We start from the raw sequence: 25,869 nt of genomic DNA, 5'->3' as shown, positions 1-25,869 counted from the left end.
ATGTTATCGTCTAGAGGTGAAGGTTTTTCAGGGTATAGGTCTGGCTCATTATCCATGGGTGGATCAATATTATAATCGCCCCATGGATCTGTTGGCAAAGGACTATTGTCATCATCATCTCCATCTCCTAAATCAAAGTATGATGGAAAGGACTTGTATCCAGTGTCCTCTGAACTGACTATCCTCTTGCAAGGAGTTTTGGCTAAAATATTTCCAGTGTCTGGATTGATGTAAAGTTTTTTCTGCTTTGGATCTAGTCTGTCCTTCATAATGTCTTAGATTGGTTCTGGGGAATCTGAAAGATCTTCTTTGGATTTCAGCACCAAAATGTTCAGTGCCGAACTGGACTTGTCCTGTTTGTCCTTGAAAGTTGAAGATTTCAGCTCCGAACCAGATTGGTCTTTTGGAGCGGAATGTTTTGAGTCCGAAGACTATCTTTCTTGGCTCGATCCAGAGCCTGAAAGCTTGACCACTTGTTTTGGTGCCGGCCCTGAGGATGGGGCGTCAGAAATATTGTCTCAGTGCCAACTAAGGGCCGAAGGCAGAGGTGTTGTCGAAGCCATATGTTTGGTAGAAGCTAGTTTATGGGGTACGAGGGTTTCAGTACTCATAACACCCTGTCCCGCTGGAATGTCTTCGGACTCCAACTCGACCTTGAGGTCGGAATCAGATTCTGGGACCTAGAAGGCCTCCTCTTCTTCCGCAGCTGCCTCTTCTTCCTGTTCGGATTCATCTTTGAAGATATCCGGAGTGTGCTGAATGCCTTTGCGCTGCATTTCCCGTCGTTGAGCCTGATGATCTCGAAGAGTCTTATTGGACCTGAACAACCACCGCGCCTCGTAGTCTTCTTCCTTGTGCTCCAGTAAAAGGCACAAGTTGCAGACCTGGTGGAGATCGTTGAGAGGATACTTGGAGTGGCACCAAGGACAGAATTGAAACGGAGTCCGTTCCATCGGCAGAAGGGTGGATCTACACAGTTAGGAAGCTGTCCATTATGTTTTTGACCGAAGATTTGAGACTTTCTGATCGAATGGATATGGGGAGAAAGCAAAATGCATATGATAATACCCTCGAGGGTACAGTGGATTACACATCAAGGGGAACCCGAAGGACAGTGTCAAACCAGAGCGCAGCAATACATGTCCGAACCCAATGGCAGACAGAAAACAATCTAACAATGGAGTTGATGTCCATGCGCACTATCACCAAAAAGAGGAGTCACCTTATCTCGTGAAGGGATAGATTTCTTCAAAGAAAAACTACTTGCAAACATCCGGACCCAACACTATATGGCAGTAGTATGCAAAGCATGTGTACCTACAGCACACATGCACAAACCAATATGATTCTGATGACAGAGCTCTTGGTACAGAGGCTGTGACAACGCTTAAGTTATGAGAAATTAGCCAATGACAACCTGGACTTAAAACATACATTCAATAAAATCTGGGGTTAAGTGCTCATCTTTCCTAATAAAGACTACAGGGGGCTGATTTACCCGAAGACGCTGAGGGTGTTGGGTCTTTTAGAAGACAATATTTAAAGGACCTGAATGATAACGTAGATAAGCCAGATCAGCAGTAATGAAGCCAACACTGGACAGTCTTAGGGAGGCGTCCTATTGAATAGAAGAGGTTCTGTGGTAGGAAGTGACTAGAAATAAAGACATGGGAACCAAGATGTTCGTGGAAGAGTTGGCGGCGAGTTTGATATATGGGAGATATGTCCTCCTTGTATTATTGCACTTTTTTAAAATTACAATAATAGGATTGAAACCTAAAATACATTTTAACCTGTACTTCTCGATAAACTTTCTGGGTCAAAAGTATGCCATCTGAACAAATTTGTCTTGCATTAAAAAGCAACTCTAGGTTTCGTATTCCAGGTACATTCTTTTCTAACATAACCCACTTTGGCGATTCTTCTTTAGTACAGTGAAACAAAAAACTAGATAGCACCAGGACTGGACCTCCATGGTAATTTATATTTGGCATACCAAGACATCCTTTTATTGTCACAAGTGCTCTCAGCAGGGAATATATAGGTTCTTCCCTTGCCACATTGATTTTCAGATCCATTTTTCAATGTCCAATATATTTTGGGGATTTATTAAGCCAGACTACTTACTACATATAAAAATCTTAGAAGGATATTTATTTTTAAGAAGTTAATTCTTCACCTTACAACCTACCTCCTTTTCAAACCCACTCTAGCTTGGCTAATGAGTTGTTTAAGTATAAGAAAATCAGTTACTTACTGTATTTCGCCAGTATTGTTATATTCAGGGACATAGTTTGGCCAGTAAAATTGGGGGGTGGGGGAGGGGGGGGATGAGCTACAGATTTTCCAACTAGGATGCTGTCAAAATGTTAAAATGCATGTGTGTACGCAAACATGTCCCTTGAAATCCCACAAACACTTCACCATACCAGACTGATTGCACCTGTACCCAGGTATTTATCTGAAAATACATTTTTGGCGTATAACACCCCACACCCCACCCTGAAGCTACACCCTTGAGCTTGAGTATATTTCATTGATTCACATGCTTGAATCATTCCCCTCTGCCAATGTGGGAGCCACTAAGTTCTATTAGCTTTAAGGTTCAGCAAATCAGGTTGTATTACCCTCTAGAACACTCCTCTCAGGGGCATCTGTAGCTCAGATTTTCAGAGTAGAAGTGTGAATAGGTACAATATCAAAGCATCTCAGTAGAGTGGGATGGGTTGCATGTGAATCTATGAAAGATACCAATACTGGAGAACTACAGATGCAGGTAAGTATTTTACTTTCGTACTGCAGCAATGGATCTTTCATAGAGTCACATGCTAGAATCAGATAAAATAGCGGTTTAATAGCACATTTTTTGTATAAGCATCAAAATAAATGTGTATGCATAGCTATACATCTATACATATACATGTAAAAGACAATGTAAATGTGCGTAACACAATACATGATGGTGGGTATCACTTTCTACGATGGCTCGCCTTCACTGGAAAAGATGCTATAATACCGCCTGGCCACTGCTGCATACGGTAGACGGAATCCAAGAATAGTGCTGCGTAAAGGTGTGTCTATTCTTCCAGGTTGTTTCTTTGCAGATATCTTGGTTAGACACACCAGCAAATTTAGCTGTCTAAGTCGATTCACTACTGGATAAATGAGCTTGCACCAGAGTGCCTGATTTCGGATGACAAAATTGCATGGCATTCATTATCCATTGTGCAATGCTCGGTTTCGAGAGTAAATGACCTTTTCTAGGAGCACTATAATAACCGATTGGATTTGTGGATGTGTCTAGCTTTGTTATGGTAAAAGTTTAGACATATCTTCACATCCAAGGAATGCAATGCCATTCCTGCTGCAGTCTGGGGATCTGGGAAAAAAAGTCTTTAGAATGATCAGTTCATTTAAGTGGAAATCTGATGGGACTTTTGGAATGAATTTTGGATTTGTTCGCAGAATCACCTTGTAGTTTTTGTATTGTAGGAAAGGTTCTTGAATGGTGAAAGCCTGCATTTCATCAAACCGCCTTGCTGAGGTCAGTGCCAACAGCAGCACCACTTTCCAAGACATAATGTAATGTCCGCTTTGTAGATATGCGCCAGTGGGCTTTTCATTAGTTGGAAAAGCACAATGTTCAGTTACCATAGTGGAGGAGGGGGCCTCACTGGTGCGAAGACCCTGAAAAAACCTTTGAGAAATTGCTTGAGAAGTCTGCTAGACCACAATGAAGGTGATATTGCTTATCTTTGGAAGCAGGTTATGGCCACTAGGTGAATCTTAACCCGTTGGCTGCTGCCGTCGGCCATAGATTCAATAAATGATATATTCCATTGTGAATTTAAAACCTAGAGATCATTGTATTTCTGTGCAGTATTACCTCATGCTTTCTTTTAAGGGACCACTGTTCCTGTAGAAACTACTTGTACCCTAGGTCCCTTCACACGTCCCGTGTCCCCTTGTCCTTTTCCAAAATGTAGCTTGCGTAGAACTGGCATTTCCAGTTCTGGAATGTTGTGAATAAGTCCAGATTAGGCCTGCCCCATTGATGGAAGATTTCCTCCAGGACATCCTGATTCATCTCCCATTCTTGGCAAGTAGTTCTCATCCTGCTTAGAGTGTCTGCTATGACAATCTGCTTCCCCCGGCACATGTTCCCTTGATTTTCACCTGGTGACTGATCAACCACTCCCAAATTCTCTGCGACTCTTGGGATAACTCGAGACTTTATGCCACCTTGTTTGTTGGTATAGTGCACAGTCGTGGTGAAGTCTGAACGGATTAGCACTGCAGATTTTCTTATCAGTGGCAGGAAGGCTTGTAAGGCTAGATTGGGAGAGGAGTTGGCCTAACTGCTAGAGCGGTCGACCTCGAATCTGGGTAGCTGGGTTCGAGTCTCGGCAATGACGCTGAAAATCCTGCGATTCTGGGCAAATCCCAATCTCCTCATGCCTAACAAAAATTAATGTGTCCTCATGGAATGCAACTGGTGCGATGTAAAGCGCTCTGATCCCTGATTCGGGTCAAATTTGCGCTACATAATACTCCGTACAAAAAAAAAAAAAAAGATGCAATGGCTTGAGTTCTAGGTGGTTGTTTCGAAGAAGCAGCTAAGATGGCTCCTCCTATTTGCTCTTGACTTGGGAGGTCCAGCACATGATCTCCCCAGCCCTCCAAGGTAGCATCTGTGGTGGTGGTCAACCGGGAAGCTTGGAGTATGAATGACAGGTCTACGGAGAGATTTGCCTCCTGGGTCAACGAAGATAGAGCTGTACGCATTCCCGAGGTGGCATGCATGCTATCATCGAAAAAGCCTTGTGTTTGGATCCACTGCCTGTCCAGCACCTCCGTCAACGGCTGCATTCGCAGGTGGCAGAATGGAACCAAGGGAATGCAAGAGGACGACACCCCTACCAGGAATTTGTAGCGGCAAAGACAAAGTAACTTTGTTCTTTGCACTAGATGGGTCACGAGCAGCAATCTTGCTAGTCTTTCTGGTGTGGGATATGCTTTGCTCAGCACTGTATCCAGTGTAGCCTCTAGGAAAGTTAGTCTCTTGGATGGCTGAAAGGCTGACTTTTGATGAAAAGGCGTAGGCAGGTGTTGGTTGACCTCTGTGCATACTGCTAGGTAGGTGCCTTGACTAGCCAGTAGTCGTGGTATGGAAAGACTTGGTGCATTTCTTGCCTTAAGGATGCTGCTACTAGAGCCAAATACTTTGGAAAAATGCGAGGGGCGAATTTCAGGACGAATGGGAGGACTATGAACTGATAATGGCTGCAGGCTACTGCGAATCTTAAGTATTTTTGATGACGTGGATGTATCAGGACATGAAAATATGCATTCCTTTGCTTAGCATGTTCTGCTTCTAACCGGAGAAGATGCAAATATTTTTGTAGGGACTTCAGGGGTGGAATCGGGGCTGGTGTATAATGAATTCTAGTGTGGGGCCAAATTTAATGAGATACAACACCCACTGGTCTGTTATCTTCCATTCATGCATGTGATTGGATATTTTGACTCCATCATTATCTGGCTCAATCACTTGCGTATTAAAACGCATTTCTTTAGATTTCAGAGACTGGCTCAATAGCTTGAAAATATGCCAATGTGATTAATGAACGGACATGTCCAGGTAAGCATTAAAGGACCTGGACATACCTGTTCAATAGTTCTTGAAGTCACCATGGATAATGACCTTATATTCTCTTCAAAATTGTGAAAGCCCACTATAATTCTCATCTTTTCATAAAACTTCTGCCACTTAAAAGTAAATCGAGGCAGAAGCAGACTTGTTTTGTACCTCTTCCCAAGTGAAATTTAAATGATAACTTTATGTTCTATGAACTTTAGCTTCAGAACTGTCATCTAAAAATTGTACACTAAATACTAGCTTTACACCAACGTTTATTTATTCAATCAGCAGAAACAGATAATCTCACACAACACTACTGAAAGCTTTCTCTGCATCTAGACACATAATTCACAGTGTTAATGTTTAGTAAATCTACCAGAGAAGCCTGGTGAAATCTTGTCCTGTCCTACCATTTATGCAATGACTTTGAGCATTATTAATCAGTTTTTCATTTGATCTTCAATGCTCTTAAACCAGATTTGAGAGAATATTTCAAATTTCACATGAATTATTTATATGGTATGAAACTTAAAACATGAGGGATATCTACCTGATTAACATTGTCAATGAACGACTCTCATTCTACATCTAAATTTCTCTTTACTAATACTTTCATTCTTTCATACTTTCATTCTTAACAGTCGCTATTCACTCCTTGTTAAAGATACTCTACCAGAAATTCATAACAAGCTTGATTTGTCCCTTAAGTCAGTCTTTTAATCGTAGTTTTAAGTCTCTTCTCAGTTATGTTCAAATTGAACTAAATTATTTCTACTGAAGAAAAACTATCTAATAGATAAAACCTGCAGTGCTTTTACATTAAAAAATATATATAATGTATATGCATCATTACCCTGATTTTGCATGTCCGGTAACTAATGTATTGAAAACTGCCTCTGTGATTGGAAGATCTTTGTTCTTCATGAATCCAAGAATTTTGCTGCAAGATAAAAGATAATACTGACTGACCACTGTAGTTGGATGCCTATAAAAATATAGAACATTTACAAAACAAGTGATGGGTAAATAATAACAAGATACACAAATACTGGTGAAACTGCTTGATGAACATTACAAATCTGTACTGTGACTATGATCAAAGTCAGGAGTACAATGAAAGGGTAAAGTCTTTCAAACGTGGCAAGTGCTGCACAGAGCACAAAATGGATAGTAGGGTTATCTAACTGCATTCACTTTTTTCTATTATCTCTTTTCGAGAACTACTACTTTATAAATATACACAGAAAAGTAGATGGAAAGGGTTGCCTCTAAATTAACATTAAATCAGTCACACCAACAATGGATCTCATGACAAATATGGGCCTGGTTTTGTGTCGTACCTGGCTCCCTCAATATCTCCCTCGTTACAGAAGGCAGCAATCAACCTTTGATATGTAACCTGTAATTAAAAAAAATGCAGACTCATTATTTGCAAAGAGGAGTACATAAAAAAAAACACAAAACGCAGGGGAGAAAGGTGCCACAACTGATGGGGAGTGTACATTTAATTTTGGAGTGGCAAATCCTAGTACGTGTCTGTGGCGAACTGATATACTGATCAGAGCTGGCAGTGTTCTGTGCGTCAGAGAGTGGGAGGAATAAAAATTGCGTATGCAAAGGCAGATGTATGCTCTAATCCTGATGCTTAAATCGACCTGTGCGCATAAGAGGGTGTGTTATTGTAAATGCAAGTATGCGTGGTTCTGAAACACCTGTCTGTGCTCGTTAGTCACAGCGTTAAAGTGGCTAGTAATGAAAATGACAACAGATGTGTGCGAATGTGTTTCATATAGGATTTCCCCCTCATCAGCATTAATGCCCACTCCTGCAAACTACCATGGTTGTCAGATTGACAGGCTGGAGCACAGAGGCGGGAGTTTCCGCTCTGCGCACTGCATGATCGCCGTTCACAGCTCAGAACATGACACGAGGCGCCGTGCAGAAATGATCGAGCGAATACCAACCCGATTTGGAACAACATTAGCCGCCTCCATTTTCGCCAAGAAGTCGGTGGGCGAGAATCTGTGCTCATTTTGAAGGTAAACTTTCAGTAAGGCATTGTAATGGCTCACGTCATACACAGCTCCTGAAGTGGAAACAGAAACAGACGACTACGTAAAGAAATGGTACCTAAATACCATTTACAAACAAAGGTGTCCAGCCAATTTAATATCCTCTCAAGCAGGGAGGGGTCCAGACTTGGGAGCCACCTATCTGCATACTGAAAAATATTTCAAGTGAGCCTAAAGGCTACGCATTAGCGCGTTACCGTACTTCATTGGCCAGCTTTTAATGTAAAGCAAACAAAATATTGTATACGGACAAATTTAAAAAATATCTCGTGTGAATGGCGGGTGAAATCAGAAGTTACCAAGCTATATATAATGATATTGTTTCAGTGCCCCTAGGTGTCACTATACTCTCAGAATAGGAACTAACATTTTCTCCTTAACAACCCACAGCAGGGCTTTAGCTGAACAATTTTCCAGTATTTTAAGACGCTCGTGACCCCCTGGCAAGCGTTTTCAATCACGTCCTACAGGCAGATTTGCATTACGCTACGCCAGGATCTTACCTAGATTTTGCAACTTGTCCCATATCTTGTGGGCGAGCTCGGTTCTCTCCGGCAGATGGAGTTCGGGCAAGAGGGAGCCGCAGCTACGCAACAATAGCAAGGCCTGGTTACTGCTGGGGTAGCCTGCAAAGGAACAATGCAGCAGACACTGTTACATAAACTCGGAAAACCTACAACAAATGTCATTTTCTTTATTTAAAAAGAAAAAACAATTGATTGTATTCATCAAGAAGATAAGCAATTTAGAAACATGTATTAGTGAACACTAATTCTGATGGCATGGAATTAATTACCCGTGCAGATTTGCAAATGTATATACCTGGATGTTCCATGCTGCTCCATTGTGCGTACAAGGTTAACAAAGGAAGTTTACATCTGAGCGTTAAACAGCGCCCTAAAACACCAGTCACTAAAGTTTAACCTCATTTATGAGGCCCAGTCTGCTAAAATAGGTCTGGGGTTGTTTGTTACTGTTCAGGGAAGAGGTTGGCTAGCAGTTAAAACCAGACCACTCTGATGGAGCTGGGCCAAAACTGATTTGCTTATGGTTAGTCCCAGTATGTAGTGACACAGTAAGCAAAATATGTCCTAGAATGAGGCCTATACATTGAGCTCTGTTACCAGGAATGTACCTTGGATCCTTCAAGCAGTAAGAGGATCGTTGTAAAAAAGCTTTAACCCGCAGAGCTGTCTTAGATAAGGTAGCATTCTGTGGCCTGTATTTTACATGTTGTAATTTGAAACAGCTACATTAAGACTCTATCCTGTTAAAACCGGTGACCAGATTCCATAGTCTGAAGCTGGAGCCTTACTGTAAATTATGTGAGGATTATAACTCTAGTGCTTGCAAGGGAGTCCATGTTAGAGCAGGTGCAATTCTAGCTCACGGGTGGTGGGTCAATTGTTTTTAGTCTTAATACACTTTATTCCAGCACCGAGTTGTTTATCAAACATGAGTTGCATGTTTCAGGGTGAACTCTTTTTCTCTTTGTGCCTGCGTGACAGTGACAGAAGACTATGTGAGTGCTGTCCTGCAGAAGATTCTGGACTTAGCCAGCGTTTGAAGTATCGGGGATTTCATCTAGAGTTCATGCTGAGGAGAAAAGAATGGGAAGTTGACAGTAGGAGGCTGGAGGGATCATTCCACCCAATAAGTGGCATAGGGTTAACTGAGTCACTTGCTTGACTTACCTTTAAAAATCTATGTAACTCACCAGTTATGACTGAAAGAATGATGTTGGGTGAACATAAAGGAGCTTAGAGGGAACCTTTTAGAACCATGACCCACTTTTTAGTACAACAATCTTTAGCAGCGCACCTAACTTTAATGGACATGAGACGACGATTTTTTAATGTACTAAAACATTGTGTGGCAGCGCATTGTTATTTGCAGACAGCACATTTTCCATTGAATTGGTCACTTCATTTGAACAGACGTACAGTTTTATAGCCAACACTACTGCACGGAAAAGATAATGTTTGGAAATAGGGTTTCAGTGAATAATACCAATTGTGCATCACCAAGTAAAGTGCCTTGATTTGTTCTGATACTACTAAAGTCTTTGCTTCAATAAGAATTACAATTTAAAAAAAGTGCTTCATTTTGCAACTGTCACATTTGCCGAATGTGTACAGTTGATTTACATCCCAAGGCCAATCAGGAGAGAGACAAAGTAACAGGGGCAGGTTCCCCAGCCCTGTCGCAACTTCTGATAGGGCTGCGCTTCTAGTCCTACCAAGAACCTGGGAAAGGGCTTGAGGTGGGTCATCTTCTTTAACTGGTCCCTACTACTCAGTATGGCTCCTCCTTAAAAAGCATGGCTTATTGGTTACAACATCCTGCACCAGATTCCTGCTCTGTTGAGGTCATGAAGCCTCCGAGTTGCCAGCAAAGAAAGAAAGGTAAGTAAAAACACACACTCCAGTGTTGCTCTTCTGTGCATGTGTCAGTATAAGTGTGTTTGCAAATGAGTGAGTGACTGTGTGTTTGTTTAATGTGTTTGAGAGAGTCAATGAGAATCAATGAGTGAGTATGAATATGTGAAAGCGAGGGAATGAGTAAAGCAGTGTGAGTTGGTGAGGGAGGGGGAGATTGTGAGGAGGAGTGTGTGTGTCTATCAACGGTGCAGCAGTTGTAGCTGTACTAGGGCACAGCGGCTCTGGTGCAACTACTTCTGTTGCACTATTAAAACAGAACACCTGTTCCCCAAGAGGTCAAATCAGAACCCTGGATATGAGAGAGGGAGTGTGTGAGTGTGAAAGTGCATTTGTGAGTGAGAAACAGTGAGAGCTTGGGTACATTTGTGTGCGAGGGCATCCAAGGCAAATTTTGGAAAGAACGAGGTGAACCCGTGGCAAGTATTCCACACCACCACTTTCAGGGATCACCAGCCACTACAGGTGTAGACACCAACTAAATGTACATTAAGAATTTGAACCCTTACAGTGTAATACCCTGGGGGTTGGCAAGACTGATGTACACACACATTTATATCACCAAGTAGTTTTAAAAGGGTTCAGCCACATTGCAGAGAAAATGAGATTCCATCTACAAACAGAGAAGGAGTGAATCACTGACAGGATATAGATAATGCAACATACAGCTTCCCCTATAACGATTCAGGAGCCCGAATGTAAGTAAGGTTCTGCTGCTGAACCCAGAAAGATATTTCAAAATGCAGCCTGTTTGGGTCAAGTCATAACCGCTTTCCATTGCATCTGTCCAAGTTGACAATTTCTTGGTGGAAAAGGTTTTTTAAAAGTATATTAGATCCAAACACTGTCCGCATTTATCAACTAATGAAAAATTTGAAAAATTCCTGGTGGACAACAAACATGTTAAATATAAATGTAGAGTTTGTATAGGTTTGTAAGGGTTCCTAATTTTGGCCGACTTTGAAACTGAGGATCGCCGAGATAAGTTATGTCTGCGATCACTTATCAGAGTGTGAGAATAAATCAACGAGTTGTGGAACTCTTATTGCCAGCAAACCCCACTCCCTCCCTCCCCCCTCCCCACCGCGCCTTTAAGAATAGGCACCCTCTTCAAGGACTCCTCCACTTTTACATTCTGACCCTGCGACCTCTTCTGCCAATTCCCCTTCATGCCACCGTCATTGTTCCCCTATGGGAGCTCTGAAGCAATCACTGCAGGTTGCAAGAACAGGCAAATAACCCAAATGCAAACCCGACAACGCAAACTTAAGCTGCATTTGATGGAGTCCTCGTTTCCTTAAGCTCCAGGGGCACTGCCCTACCAAAGCAGCTATTTTCTCGCAAATCTACCCGTCTCTCCTTCTGTTGCCACTACAGCCTCCGGTGCACCCGACTTCAATATGACAGGCAACCATTCCCGTGGAAAGGAAGGCTCCAACAAGCCGCGTCGTAAAGAGGCTCGTTAGAAGGATGGCTGTCGCCACTGCAGGTGCATTTTAAGCAGCATTACCGAGCGTTCGGGACCCGCCCTCACGCGCCTCGCTTTCATTTCGCGCTTATTGCACACGAGCAGCGAGAGCGCGCGCCGCTGACTGATCGGCAGGGTGATCGCATTCCGACACTATTACAACAAGAATACATTAGCGACTGTCAAGACACACTTAATGAGTGGCGTTTCTTCCAGATGCAAGGTTTCACAAACATCGTCTACGTTTTACATACAGAAAAGCAGCCAATTATTATTATGAGGATTATTTTGAAGCGCACGCAGACCACTTTATGTTTTTAAAATTCAAAAATAGACAAATGCATCTGTCAAGATCTAGTCCAGTGGTCATTACTCCGCAGTTACCTGGCCACGGTTGCTTAGAGACTTGCATTACCATTCTGCAAAGGAACATTCAATTCTCTATCCAAGGCTACTTCACCATCCCTGGTCTATCTTCACAGCATATTTTATAACAAACAGGCAGATGCAGGTTTCAATGTAGAAGGATGGTAAGTGCGATACTATGTTAGGCTTCGATGAGAGAAGACCCAAAATGGGAATGGTTCAGCAGGTGAATTGGTAAACCTTAGATTTACCGTAAGCCACAGGCTGGTTGTTCAGATAATATCATTTAATAATGCAATCAGCAGGAGTGCAGAAAACTCATTTATTTATAAATAAAGAAACCAAGGTATGAAGCCCATTTACCAGCATCCCCAACTGTCTGTTAGGCAGTTTACTTGGAACAGCAAACCCTACTCCAAGGAAGGAACGCAGAACTTGGAAGCACGCTTGGAAGATGCACTAACATCATAGAGCAGTTTATTGCGTGCATGAAACGCACAGAACACATGACATAATAAGAAAACTACACTGGTCAAGTGTAGAGACTAACAAAACACAATAACAAACAGCACAAGCAGCATGGGCTGAACCTTGCTGCATCAAGGCGTAAAATACTACCAAGAGCTTTGATGAAGAACTGACCACATGCGTTTTCTAAATCGACGCTAGCATTACATGGTCAAGATGGCCACTGAAAAGCCTTTTCCATGACTAGCTTCTATCTACATACACTCCGCTTTATTTTTTTGTACAGAAGGCAGAACTAAGCTTTTGCGGATAATAGCCGAGCACGTCCAGATTATTTTAAATCGATAAGAGACTACCTTGATGGGCTCCGTACCCTTAAACCATCAGTCAGTTCTGAAAGAGAGAGTTTGATGTCTCTAACAGATGGGACAATGTAGAAAGGGTTACATAGGGTTAATGGTGGAATCTGAAGGTGTCATCAATCTATTCGACTAGTTGTTCTCTCTCTAACTGGCTAGTTACTGGGTACCAGAATTCCTACGAGAGGGGGCACGTACGCCATTGACAGTGGGTGGAGGGCTTACTCCCCTGTGTTTTGTCTGAACACAGCAGGTTAGCCTATTCCTAAATCTATCATTGTTTGGTGTTTGACCCATTAGCTCTGAAGGCTTTTCCACCCCCAGTACTTAGCCCTTTTTCTGATGTTTGGAGCTCTTTGTTTCAAGTCAGTTGTAACTTTTTTACACAACTGGTATCAAGGCAAATCGTGAGCTCTTTTTCCTCACAATTTAGGGACTCTAACGGTACCTGGAGTTTAGGATTACCCTGGCAGGAACCAAGACCATAGCTGGTTAACATGTTCTCCCACACGTTTGGAGTGGGTGGGTTTTTGCTGGGCTTCACCTGCAGGTTTTTTGTCTGTTAGTTACCTATTGGATATTTGTTGTTAATTTCACGTTTATCTGCACAAAAGCTATAGCCAATCACTACTCGCGGCTATAATTTTTCTAAAGTCAACTTTGTATATAATGCACGTTTGCTTAGGTAGCTGCACTCTTCCGCACATCCTATAAACAGCACATGATTTAATTACAGCTGCTTTTCTACTGTTTAATTTAAATCAGAAGTGGTGCCGGGGCCCGGGGCTCTCATCGGTTGGCAGCTTTACACAGTAAATTTTTTTGGATTATTTTGTTTAACAGCAAGCCCATAAATCTCACCAATAAGGAGATGATATTCCTTCAAGGCCAAAATTGCAAATGTTGTAATTAACTCGTGCATGGTTAAAGTTTTGTAACTTTATTTAACCGTCAATGCTGTTTAGTATTTTGACTTTAGTTATAATTTGAAAACTGCCAACGTAGTAAGTTGGTCGTGCATAGTTGGTGACCTGTATTAAATCCATATTTTAATATTTCCGGCAGCATTGTTTCTGTTTTGTGTCAATGAGTTAGCTATTGAATTTTGAATCACAATTGTACGTCTACCTGTATACAAGCTAGAGACAAGTGTTACAAGACCACTTCCTATACAATGCACGTTGGCACAGCCAGCTGCACTCTTTCGCACATACTATGAGCAGCTAGTAGTTTTATTAGAGCCGCTTTTCTACTTCTTACTTTGTAAAAAATAACGTAGTAATGTACTCGTGCATGGTTGAATTTGTTATGCTTTAAACAGTGCTGTTGTGTTTTCCGACTTTAGCAGTGCTTTGAAAACTGCCATAGTAATTTGCTTGTGCATGATTACCACTCGTTGTTCTAATTATTTTGAAGTCAACTTTGTATACAATGCACGTTTGCCCAGCTACCTGCACTCTTCCGTGGTACATCCTATTAGCAGCAGGTGGTTTTGTTACAGCCGCTTTTATAGTGCTTATTTTGAAACAAATCTGTTGCTGTGGCTGTAACCAGGAGGCAATTTTACACCGCATATTTTTGTGGGGATACTTTTCCGACTTTAGCAGTGCTTAGAAAACTGCCAATGTAGTAATTTGATCATACATGGTTGATAACCTGCATTAAATACCATTATCATTTGGAGACATCTATTGCATTGTGGGGGTCTGACACTAAAACAGATATATTAATAACAATAAAATGTATTTATAATCACGTAACTGCTTTAAATCTAAATGTCCCATCACTCTCTACTTCGGCCCACCTCATAATCCACCTACCACACTACTATTTCAGCGTGATTTATAATAATTTCCATTGCTAAATATTTTTTCAAAAACAGTAGTAGATTATATACGTTTTCCAGTTAAAACCATAGGAAGTTGGTTTATAAACATCAGTCAGCAATTCAAGCAGTGCAGTAAGTCTCGCGTTTTTAGAAACGTTGACCTATTGGTATTGTAAATAACAATGCCATTTATTATTGCAGATTTTAAAAACATAAATAAAAGGCATTGTCATTTGCTAATGCCAATATCACAAAATCTCGCAATTGCGAGACCTATTGCATTGCAAATGCTTTTTGTTTTTTTTATAAGAGCACAATTGCTCTCATTTCATACACTCTCAGGTAGATGTGGCGCTTGGAGGCATCTTTAATATTAATGGATGGGGGAAATCGCATGCACCCCAAAGGCCATTTTCTTTTGGTTCCAACCCAAGGGAGATGGGGTCCACGGGGATATAGGGGTCCACAGGGATATAGGGGTCCACAGGGATATAGGGGTCCACAGGGATATAGGGGTCCACAGGGATATAGGGGTCCACAGGGATATAGGGGTCCACAGGGATATAGGGGCCCAGGTATATGGGGATCCCAGGTATATGGGGATCCCAGGTATATGGGGATCCCAGGAACATTTCATACGAACTGTAGGATAGCGACATACACAACTCATTTTAGCGAGTAACCTGGAGGACCAAACTTTTACCTTTCTTCTGGGCCAGTAACTATTTCATATATGGAAAGCAACGTTTTGCTCTTGGTGGCCAGCTCTAGCTTCTAGGACTTCTGACCTCTAGAATGTTGCAATTCTTGGAAAGCCACACTTTTACTGACCTATATCCTAACACATGACCAGTCTTCTGCCCAGGTGCCAGGCACTTCTCCAGGGTCTGGGGTCTTCCTTAGCAACACCTCACCTCCAGGGGCCCAAGGCAAAGTGGCCATGCCTTCATCTGACCACTTGCAAAGGACCTGGGTCAGAGGAAGTCAGGGTCCCCCTCCTTCTGGAGGTCATATTCCTAAAGGGCCAGTACACAATAGATCGAGAGAAGCCCTGAAGGTTCCTTCCAACAGGTCAATCTCTCTACTTTCCTGCTGAGGGTGTGTAGGCGGGGGGGAGACGCCACCAGCCAAGGGACACAAAACCTAGTTCCCTGGGTACCAGCTAATGCCCCAAATTCCTGCAGACTATCAATACAGGAGCAAGAGGTTATCTCCATTTCCAGCTATCCATTCCTCTGGCTTAACTTCCCACAGGTCTAGATTGTCCTTTAAAGTCTCTCCCTTGCAGAGGGCGTTTTAAGTGGGGGTTAAAAATACTAGAAGGTAGGCATCTCTGCCCAATCCTAAAGTGAAACATCAGTCCATCTCCGTCCCCAAACCCTCCAGCACAGCATTTTGCAACATTTTAAACTGGCAGCTTGAAGTAGTCTGTTGAAAGACCTTGCTTGAGAGCCTATGTTCCGCTCCCAACTTCCTGGACCCTTCCTTCCAAAACTTCAAAGGGAAGGCCCTCCTGTAACTGGCTCCAGGGGTCTACTCTACTTTGTATCTGCACGGTTGAGCCTTTACAGGCCAGGTGCAGTGTTTAAACTAATTAGCACATGCAGATTCTGTCCCTACCCTTTCCTCTCCCAGGCCTAATAACTGGCAACTGGCTCTGATATGTGGGGAGGCCTTTGATCCTCTAGCTGGCCAGCACAGTAATTAAGTGGGCCCAGTAGAGTGAGTCAAAGGCCAAAATCTAATTAGGAGCCCAGTCAGGGAAAAATAATACATCTTGAATTATCACAGGGAGTGCAGAGATGTTGAAATAATGCCAAATCTGCATTCACCTTCTGATTTCCTACGGGATTAGTGCATCATGGGCAGATTTTGCCCACAGTGTACAATACAGTAAACCACTCGACATACATCAGTTAAGCACTGCAGATGTACATACTTACAATATTCAGGCCCACTCATATTTCAAAGCCTGAGCAGGACAATACCAATCCATGAAGGGTCGGGGGGGGTGGGGGGGGGGGGGGGGGAGGAAGTGGGGAGAATAAGCAGCAGGTTCCCTGATACCAGGCTGAATAAAGACCTTAGTCTCCCACCCTCATGTCGCACCACACATGCTCACGTGCAACTACCCCAGAGTCTCTCACCCTAGCAGCGCTGTTGCGGACCTCATCTTAAAAGGCGGACACTGGCGGCCAGTACTACCAATACATTTATACATCAGAGTTTAAGCTGAGTGAGACTCAAGGTAGGCGTCTATAAAACAGTTAGTTCAAAAAGCGAAAAAAAACACAAGTGGATTACCGGAGGTGAAAGTAATTTTCTGGCAGAGTAGTGGGATGAGCAGATAAAGCCTCAAAAAGTTTGGTCAAGATAAACACATCAGTTTGACTGTTGGACATCTTCGTCCTCACTGGCTTAGGCATTGTCAATGTTGGGTTAGTTTCCAGATTGGTCAATCCTTGTTGGTTGCACAAATGTGGTTTCAGGCTGATTAGCCGATTGGTGCAGGGATTCAAAAGCATTACAGGTGTGACCATAGTAGCAACCAATGATGGGACCACAGCTAGAAATATGTCGGTCAGTATTGTAATATGTTAGCAAAGCCAATAACTAGAGTGGCCATAATGTGCATCTGAGTCAGTCTTGTTCCCTATCTAGTTCAAATATTCAGAATGCTTTAAAACATATATCTTCAGAGCAAGAGAAGGACAGCAGGAAGACTACTGGGCTGATGGAATCCAGTGAAGGTGAACCACAGATACTAATGGACTAACTAGAGTTCTTGACTCAGGCACCACCATCCAGGTTATGTTGGCTGGGAGAGGATGATGGGGTCATGTCACCAGTCCATGCAAGATGGTTCAAGTGGCACAGAAAAGGGGCACAACTCAGGACAGATCAAGAAAAGGCGCCAGTTGGATGGTCTTGGTAAGTACAACATAAAATTGCACTTTTTAATGTGGCTACTGTGAACCAATTTTTAGTGGGTGGTTCCTAAAGTCTGCAGAATGTGCCACATTTCTTTCAAGACAACCCTATTAGTCTCTGCCCACACTTCTTTGTTCTCAACAACTGGAAGCAACAAGCATTTGCAATGCAATAGGTCTCGCATTATTTAAGCTTGAGCTATTGGCATTGCTCTAAATAATGCAACAACAATAGCTCAAACTTTAATTATGCGCGACCTATTGCATTGCAAATGCTTGTTTGTGAAATGTCCCGGTTTTTGGCTTTAAAATTCTGATCAACCTACTGAATGGGCATACCCATACTACAACACATAAAAGGGAGTGTATTTAGTGCGGGTCCCTCGTGAGAGCTGCTGGTTTGAGCAAAAGCAGCGCGGTCCAATACGAGTAATATAAATGGTTGAAAGGCGGAGCTGCACAGTTGGAACACTACTACGCTGACCTGCCTTAGGAGAGCGGGGGGGGGGCTAGTTTTGCATCACTGAGTTTTTATTTATTTTTATTTATTATTTAGTGCATTTTTATAAAGCGCAGACATTACCCAAAGGCGTCAGAGCGCTGTACAATAGAGCCAGTTACGTTACAAGAGAACAGTGGAAACACAATACAACATTACAAACTAAAAACGAGGCCTCAGCGGGCCCAATGGATGGCCTGGTGTTGCCCACTGATGAGACAGTGATGGAGGAGAAGGGGTGGGGTCTGCCTCCAGGATCGCCCACCCCAAGGAAGAGCTACAACCACCTGCCGCAGCTACTGTCTTGTCCCCCAAGGCCGTGGGAACAGCTGCAAGAGCTCACCATAGCGACACTGCTAGAATGGACCACCATGACCACGCGCCAAAATTCACTCAACACGTAAAAAACACATGGCAAAGTCCAGTGCCCTCCTGTGTGCGCCGTGGGGCAATAAAGAAGACTGTCGTGCTAGTGCCGACAGCGCACACCCGCTGCACTAGAGTCATGTAACACAGGCCAGGGCACACTAGTGGCCAAGTTCCACCCAGCACAGACACCACCTATAAGGCGCATCTTGCAAAACGGGTCTGCTTCTAGGCACATGCAATGAGAATTATAGGAAAACTAACAGAGGGAGCGAGTGTCAAAGCTTAGGATACACAAAAAGGCAGAGTTACACCCAGACCCAAGTGTCAGCTTTCCGCACATGAGCTTATAAAGGCAGACTGTTTACACCAACAGAAATGACACCACAGACTGACAAATTCCAGTACACATGTCCCAAGATTGCCCTACGAGAGCACTTGGGTAACATCCGTTGCGCACACGACCCACCCCCTCCCCGCCTCTGTCCCCACCCCCTCAACAAGAGACCACAGACTCGTGTCGCAGACCGAGAGGCACTCATTGTTTTTCGAGGCTTTGATCTTGGTCACAAGCTTTTGCGTGGTCGCCACATCCCTGCTCTTCACGGCATGGATCAGCTCCTGCTCCCGTCCCATACGATACGATACGATCCGGGCCTGGCTCCAGGGATGGAAGTGTCCTGCGGTTAGCTTGCCTCCTTCACCCCGATCACAGCATCTTCAGCAAAAAGTGCCCGAAGAAGAGGAACCGAGAAGGGGCAGCTCGACAGAAAAACCAAAGAAACTCCACGGAATAAAAAATAAATAAAAGACAAAAAACACACAATGAAAGAAAAAGCCTGGTCGCCGTGAAATCAAGGAACCTGTGGAATGCAGTGACCCGCAATCTCTGGCGGGAACCCAGAAGGCGCCTCGAGAGCAGCCTTCGTTGAGTTAGGCCTTAGGTGCTCTAAGATTCACTTTTAAATGGACTCCAGATATCCGGGGAGGGGGTCGCAGAGAGAGAGTCATGCGATGTCCTCAGGGGTGGGCAAAGCCACGGCCTGAGTCCCATGTCCCCCGCCGTGCCAGGACCCAGGGAGCATTTCAGCTGGGGTGATCCATTGGCAGCCAGGTGGCACACGAGGGACGACGAGCGATCCTTCCAGAGGCTGCATAGGGCCAGCGCAGCTCGAAGGTCCTGCAGACCTTAAAGGGTTAGATTGCAGCGGTCTTTCATGCTAGATAGAACTGAGTTTTGAGAAAGGAGCCTCTCCAGCCTCCCCCACGCCAACCTGGGCTGCTCCAGAACTTGGAATTGATCAGGGTACCTTATGTCTCCTCTTGACAGAACAAATAACCCAATGTCAACAGGGAACACTTTTTGGGTACAGAGGATAGGGTTTAAATAGGGTGCGATCTCTTAGGGTAAGAAGTAGGACCCCCCATTCCCCCTTCTGCCCCCACCCCCAGCAGATCTGATCTTCCATAACACTCATTGGCACCTTAACCCATGGGTTGCATGCAAAGTGGCACCCTCTACAAATGTAAGTCAATTAAGGTGGAGACGGTCAGCTTTTTCATGACGCTGCACAATAGCAGCTAATTAGACTGGTGTCGAAACCACACCTCACCGTGCCACTTGCGGCAAATCCAGAGACAGCGTTAGCTTACACCCCATCCCCCCTTTCACCTCCCAGCTCCCCCAGCACCACGGAAAAAAGATCCAGGAGCAGAGCTAATTGTTTAACGCATAATGACTATCCCACTTGAACCTTCTGACACGCACAGGGGCCACCCACGAGGGGCCGCTCATCACCTTACAACCCGTGTACAAGGACCTCTTGCACCCGAATACATGATCTCTTCACTAGTAGATCTACCACAAGAGGCCTACAGGACGCACACACTAGGTCACACCTTGCCCTCAAAGAAACTAGATTTCAGTAATTCAGTGGAGTCAGAGTGGAGCTTGGTGTGATTACTAATGATGCACCGGAATGTCTTGAGAGTCTTTGCTGGAGTTTCGAAATACGTTGCTGCTGTTCAGATAAACTCTCACCAGTTTTCATTTCTCCAAAAAGTGAAGCAAGTCAGAATTTTCCTCCCTCCCTCTCCCTCTCTATCTCTCTCTCTCTTTCCCTCACACCCTCTCTCTCCCCCTTTCCCCGTGGCACTATTGATAGCTACACCCAGATGCAGAGCTACTATGCACCTCAATGCCTGGCTCTTTCTTTAGGGGGTGGGGATACAAAAAGCTCACCTAAAGATCAGTACTAAAACTCCTCAGCATAGTTACTGTTGGCGACAGGATGCAATCGAGTTTTAGTACTCAAGGAGCTATGTCATTTAAACCCTGGTGCTAGCAAAAACAGCCACTAAACTGAACGTCATTACACATGCATATGCCTACAACGTCATTGTTCCTTCGCTCAATTTTTGTTTTACCCAATGTTGCACAACATTGTCCAAAAATCATTGTCAAAGTTAATCGGGTAACAGGGCGAGACCTTTTGGATTTGTTGCACTTGTGCTAACTTGCAGCAGAGTTCAAATTGCACTTGCTTGCGCTAGACGTTGTGCCGTATATTTTCAGTGACAGTAGGAGCAAGTGCAAAAGAATTAAAATTGAGGTTATAATGCAAGAATAACAGGCACAAGTTTCAACTGTGTGCAGTAGGGCCTGTTTATGAACGCATCAGGAATGTTGGTAAAAAAGATACAAGTAAAAGTAAAAGTATCCCGCCAGGAATGCTTATCGGCGGGCGACTGTCAGGATTTCCTGACGCGGGGCAGCAGCGCGCCATGCTGGAGGACTCCGCCGGCCCTCAGGCTGCAGGCGTCAGGTGGGAGGCGCAGGGAAAGCCGCTTGGAAAACAAAAGAGGCCACGAGTGGTGCACGAGCGCATGTCGCAGCGAGCCATGTGTTTTGCATTATCGTGCACGCGTCTGCGTACGATAATGCAAACCCCATGTTACCCTGTGTGGGTAACAGACACCAATAGGCCATGGGCGGAGCAATGCGCCCGCCTTTGGCCTATTGTGTGCTAGCTTTAAAAAAACACGCAGGCAAAGGCCACAAAAGTAAAAAGACATGCACGAGCGTGTACAATTCCAGGGTACATTTCTGAACCCCGGAAAAAAGGACTCTTGCTGCGCGAGCACTGCTGCGCAGTGCATCGCTAGGCGTGAGACCTAAAAAGCAGTATTAGCACCCAGGTAAACACAGCTAAAAAGTCAGAAGCCTTGGCTGGAGGTGCTAGATAGACAGACAAAACATCCAAAGAGTGCATAAACATGACCTACCTGTACTGCTGTATCAATCAATCTAGTAGTATTTATAGAGAGCGGCTTGTCACCCGCGAGGGATTCCAGGCACTTGCTGATGGTCTCATTCTAACAGTCAGGTCTTCAGCCCCTTCCTGAAGTCAGTCAGCGAGGTTGAGGTGCGGAGGGGGAGGGTGTTCCAGATTTTGTAAGCGGAATGGTAGAAGTAGCATTCTCCGGTGCGGCAGTGGCGTATGTAAGGAATCTGTGTGAGGAGCAGAGGTTCCTGGGGGGACAGTGAAAGTGTAGCCAGTGGTTCAAATAGGCGGGTCCTTGGTTGTGGAGGCTTTGTTCGTGTGGGTCAGGAGCTTGAAACAGCATCTCTTCTGGACCGTGAACCAGTGAAGGTCTTTCAGGTGCTGGGTGATGTGGGTTCTCTTGGTCAGGTTGAGGATCAGTCTGGCAGCTGCTTTCAGGATCGTTTGGAGTCTTTGCATGAATTCGGTGGTGGTGCCTGCATAGAGTGCGTTGTCGTAGCTCAATCGGCTGGTGTTGAGTGTATGCATTACTGTTTTCCTGGTGCTGATGGGACAGCCACTCGAAAATCTTGCAGGGAACACAGAGCATGTGGAATCAGGCTGAGTACACAGCGTTGACCCAACGTTTCATGGAGAGTTTGCCATATAGTATTATGCCAAGGTTGTGTACGTGTGTGTGGCCTTTAGGCGTGGGTTAGGTAAGAGTTCCGAAGGCCACCAGGAGTCGTTCCTGAGAGCTGTGTGTCTGCTGAAGATGAGAACGTCCATCTTGTCCATGTGACGTTTTACAGTCATCCTTCATCCATGCTGAGAAGTCTTTTATGACGTTATGGAAGTTGGTCTTCGCTGCCGATGGGTAGGCAGAGATCGATAGGACGATATGCGTGTCATCGGCATAGGAGAGGATGTCGATGTCATGCGATCCGACGATGTCCAAGTGGTCATGTTGACGTTGAAGCGTGTTGGGATGAGGGATGAGGCTTGTGGAATGCTGCATATGTTGTGCGTGGCTCGCGATGAGGCAGACTTTCTGGGTGCATCCTGTCAGAAAGGTTGCCATTGATGTACGCGTGTCGTCTGTTATACAAATCTGGTGTAGGCAATCAATGAGTGTGTGGTTGGAGATCGTGTCAAAAGCAGCAGAGATGTCAAGCAGAATCTGGGCGTATGCAAAAGTTGATTCAGACTAAAGAGTAAAAAAATTGAGTTTGACTCAATTGTGCAATGCATCGAGGTCTACAAAGCTACAGAGGGCTTTTTCCTTGACTGGGTTTCTGCTCCGGCTGGAAATGCCTTTCCCTTGACAGCAAGATCAAGCCATAAGAAGTTGACAGGTTGGAGAAAGAAAGATGGGTAGGACTAGGAGGATGAAAGCATCATGTCATAGGACTAAGATGAATGGCATTGGACTAGGGAAGAGGAATTCAAGGAGGGATGGCCACTGAGAGGCTACCTCACTTTCTTACTGAAAGAAGTAATGCCCAGTACCATGTCAGCTTATCAATAGCTGCTGCCGGCAAACAGACTCTCCTGAACCCACAAAGACTGCCCAGGTGAGTTCGTTGACCCCACGGTATAAAGCTGATAGCACAGGCAGAGATACGAACAGCTGTCATATGTAATGGTGTTTACCATGCTTGATGAAAAGCAGGGCTTTCTTAGCGGGGATGTTTCCAAAGGATGCTGTTTTTGTAATCTTAAGACGCTAAACGCCACTTAAAATTTAATGAACTAAATTTGACAACCTGTGCTAAGAATGTGCCTGGAAGCAATTTGTGTCAGTGTAAATGCAAAATGCTCACGGTCTACTATATGGAATCTTAATGTAATGCCATACAAAGATGCGAAGATTAACAACTGTTCTACTTGTTTGCATGTATTGACAAACATTTGTGATCTGTACTACTGAAGTGTAATTTCAAAGCTGGTTATTGCATGGATAAGACTTGTGTATTTAGTTCGCTTATAATATGCTTCCACCCACATTCAGATGCGTTACCCATTACGAAAAAAATAGATAAGTTATGTCAAGACACTTTTTCTCTAAAAATTACTTTTTGTATGGCACTTCACACTCCACTTCTACATTTTCTAAGCAATGTGTATAACAATTGTTATTATTACCAAACGTAACAGTACTCAATGTATCTATTACCTTAGAATAGTGTCTGAGTATGCCTTGTCTGATGCGAACAAGTACCCTTCTGATTCCAGCAAATGTCAGTGGAGGTGTTAACTCGCTAAGCCATTTTGCTCGTTGAGTACATCAAGAGAAAACAAAAGCCAGAGAGCAACTTTAACTATCATAAGAGATGCATTTTGGGATATATCCCATACAGCATATGAATAGCGAGAGCAGGCATTACCCAACACAGGCATTCCGGATTGTGAAAGCCATTACTAAGAGCAGACAGCCTGCTATTCTTTTCATATAGGAGTGGCAGGTCAAAAGAACACATATTGGGGCAACCAAGAATGTGGCGCTAATACTTTGATTCTCATGGTCTTAAAATCCATGTGTTCAGCCTATGGCAGCCAATGTAAATACCTCATAACCAGGTATTGAAAACAAGCAACCGAACCACAGTTTACACTTTCTCTTCTGTGTACATACTATGCTTCAATTGCCATTGAAAAAAAATGACTAGAAATTGGGTATCAATATAAAGCAATAATGTTTAATTGGACCCAAGGCAGAGAGATTAAGCATATTGAGGACATCTGTATCCCAGAGAAATACTGTAATATCCAGAACGTTATGTAATTGTGAGGGAGTTTTTTGGGGAATTTTTTTTTTGTGAACACTTATGATTGTTACTAACGAATACTGTTAGAATTAAATAACAGCTTGAAAATGTCAAAATTTGTAGCCAATGGCTAATGTTTTACCATCCTACGTTCTCACACTTCTCCAAATATAAAAGTGACAAGTGTGGTGGACATATCACACGGGAGAGGAACAAACCAAGACGGACTGTCAAGAGACTTTTTCAGCAATGTCTTAGCAAATTGCTATGGTGAATGGCTACTTTACGGGGGCATGTAATTGGCTGCATCTAGGAAACAAAACCAACCACAGACACTTTTTTACACTACTGAAAATTCATTCAGAAAGGTGTGATTTATGTGGATCCCTACTCCACTTCCAAATCTACTACCAAGAATTTTATCAAGAGAATAATGCAAACAGGACAGGAGGATATTTGCTGCTAGAAATGAATTTTTATATTTCAGATCACATACATGTAAAGAAATTGTGTTTCTGTAACAATTGTTTGACAACATGAGTAAGGAATAGTTACTGTCCTGTAACTCCAGTTCTGTAGTAGGGGTATCTCTGTTATAGTCATAATCTAGTGAATAGTCCCGCCCATGTGCGTGGACCCCGGAGCAATCAAAAATAATCTCTTAAAGTGTCGAAAGATGCAGACCTGCACAGACACTTAAGAGAGAATTAAAGACAGATAATGCAGCCTATAACACAGGCTACACTGTCCAGTACTTCAACTAGAAATTCCACCAAAAAAAATCCACAAAACAGCAAACCTGTACAGATTTCCCTTGCTTCAGCAGCAAAAAACCCCTGGAATGATAGAGAATAGGATCTGGACAGACAAGCCCCATAGGCTGCCATTATGTGGCTCAGAACAGGATACTGTGCCTTTAAGAGAACTTTCCAGAACTTCACAGTATCCCAGAATGCACTGCAGGTCCCTTTTACTTTCAGTTCTTTTTGAAGGCGTAACACACCAGACCTGTAGCATTCCTTACATGAATATCTCTCTCCACCGGGGAGGAGGGCGGGCGCTTATGACTATAACAGATACCCCTACTACAGAACTGGAGTTACAGGACAGAAACTACTCCTTCTGTAGTAGGGGATCTCTGTGTATAGTCATAATCTAGTGAATAGAATGGCAAGCCCATCCCCACACCAAAGCGGCGGTGGAGAAACGAGAAATAACACCACTATTGTGCGAACAGATTTCGCAGCGAAGCCTGCCCAACCTGAGCGTCTGCTCTGGCATCAGTGTCCAGGCAGTAATGCTTAGCAAAGGTATGGACAGACTTCCAAGTGGCCGCCTTGCAGATTTCTGCAATTGGAATTTTACGGAGCAAAGCAGTCGTGGCAGCTTTGCTCCTGGTGGAA

At 43.8% G+C, this 25,869-nt stretch overlaps 1 protein-coding gene across 1 annotated transcript in view; it reads right to left on the bottom strand.

The window, feature by feature from the left end:
- The window catches only part of LRPPRC (leucine rich pentatricopeptide repeat containing), an 848,306-nt gene that overhangs the window by 733,255 nt on the left and 89,182 nt on the right, over positions 1–25,869 (bottom strand). The window contains exons 3-6 of the mRNA XM_078649683.1: positions 8,217–8,339; positions 7,606–7,727; positions 6,982–7,040; positions 6,495–6,581 (exon numbers count right to left, since the gene is read on the bottom strand). Of these exons, the coding sequence (XP_078505809.1) occupies positions 6,495–6,581; positions 6,982–7,040; positions 7,606–7,727; positions 8,217–8,339 (391 nt within the window). The remainder of the gene's footprint in view (positions 1–6,494; positions 6,582–6,981; positions 7,041–7,605; positions 7,728–8,216; positions 8,340–25,869) is intronic.

This window comes from Lissotriton helveticus, chromosome 6 (genome assembly GCF_964261635.1).
Source record: "Lissotriton helveticus chromosome 6, aLisHel1.1, whole genome shotgun sequence".
In the NCBI taxonomy this organism is placed as follows: Eukaryota; Metazoa; Chordata; class Amphibia; order Caudata; family Salamandridae; genus Lissotriton; species Lissotriton helveticus.
Note: the sequence above shows the minus strand (reverse complement) of the source record. Positions and strands in the feature narration are given on the sequence as shown.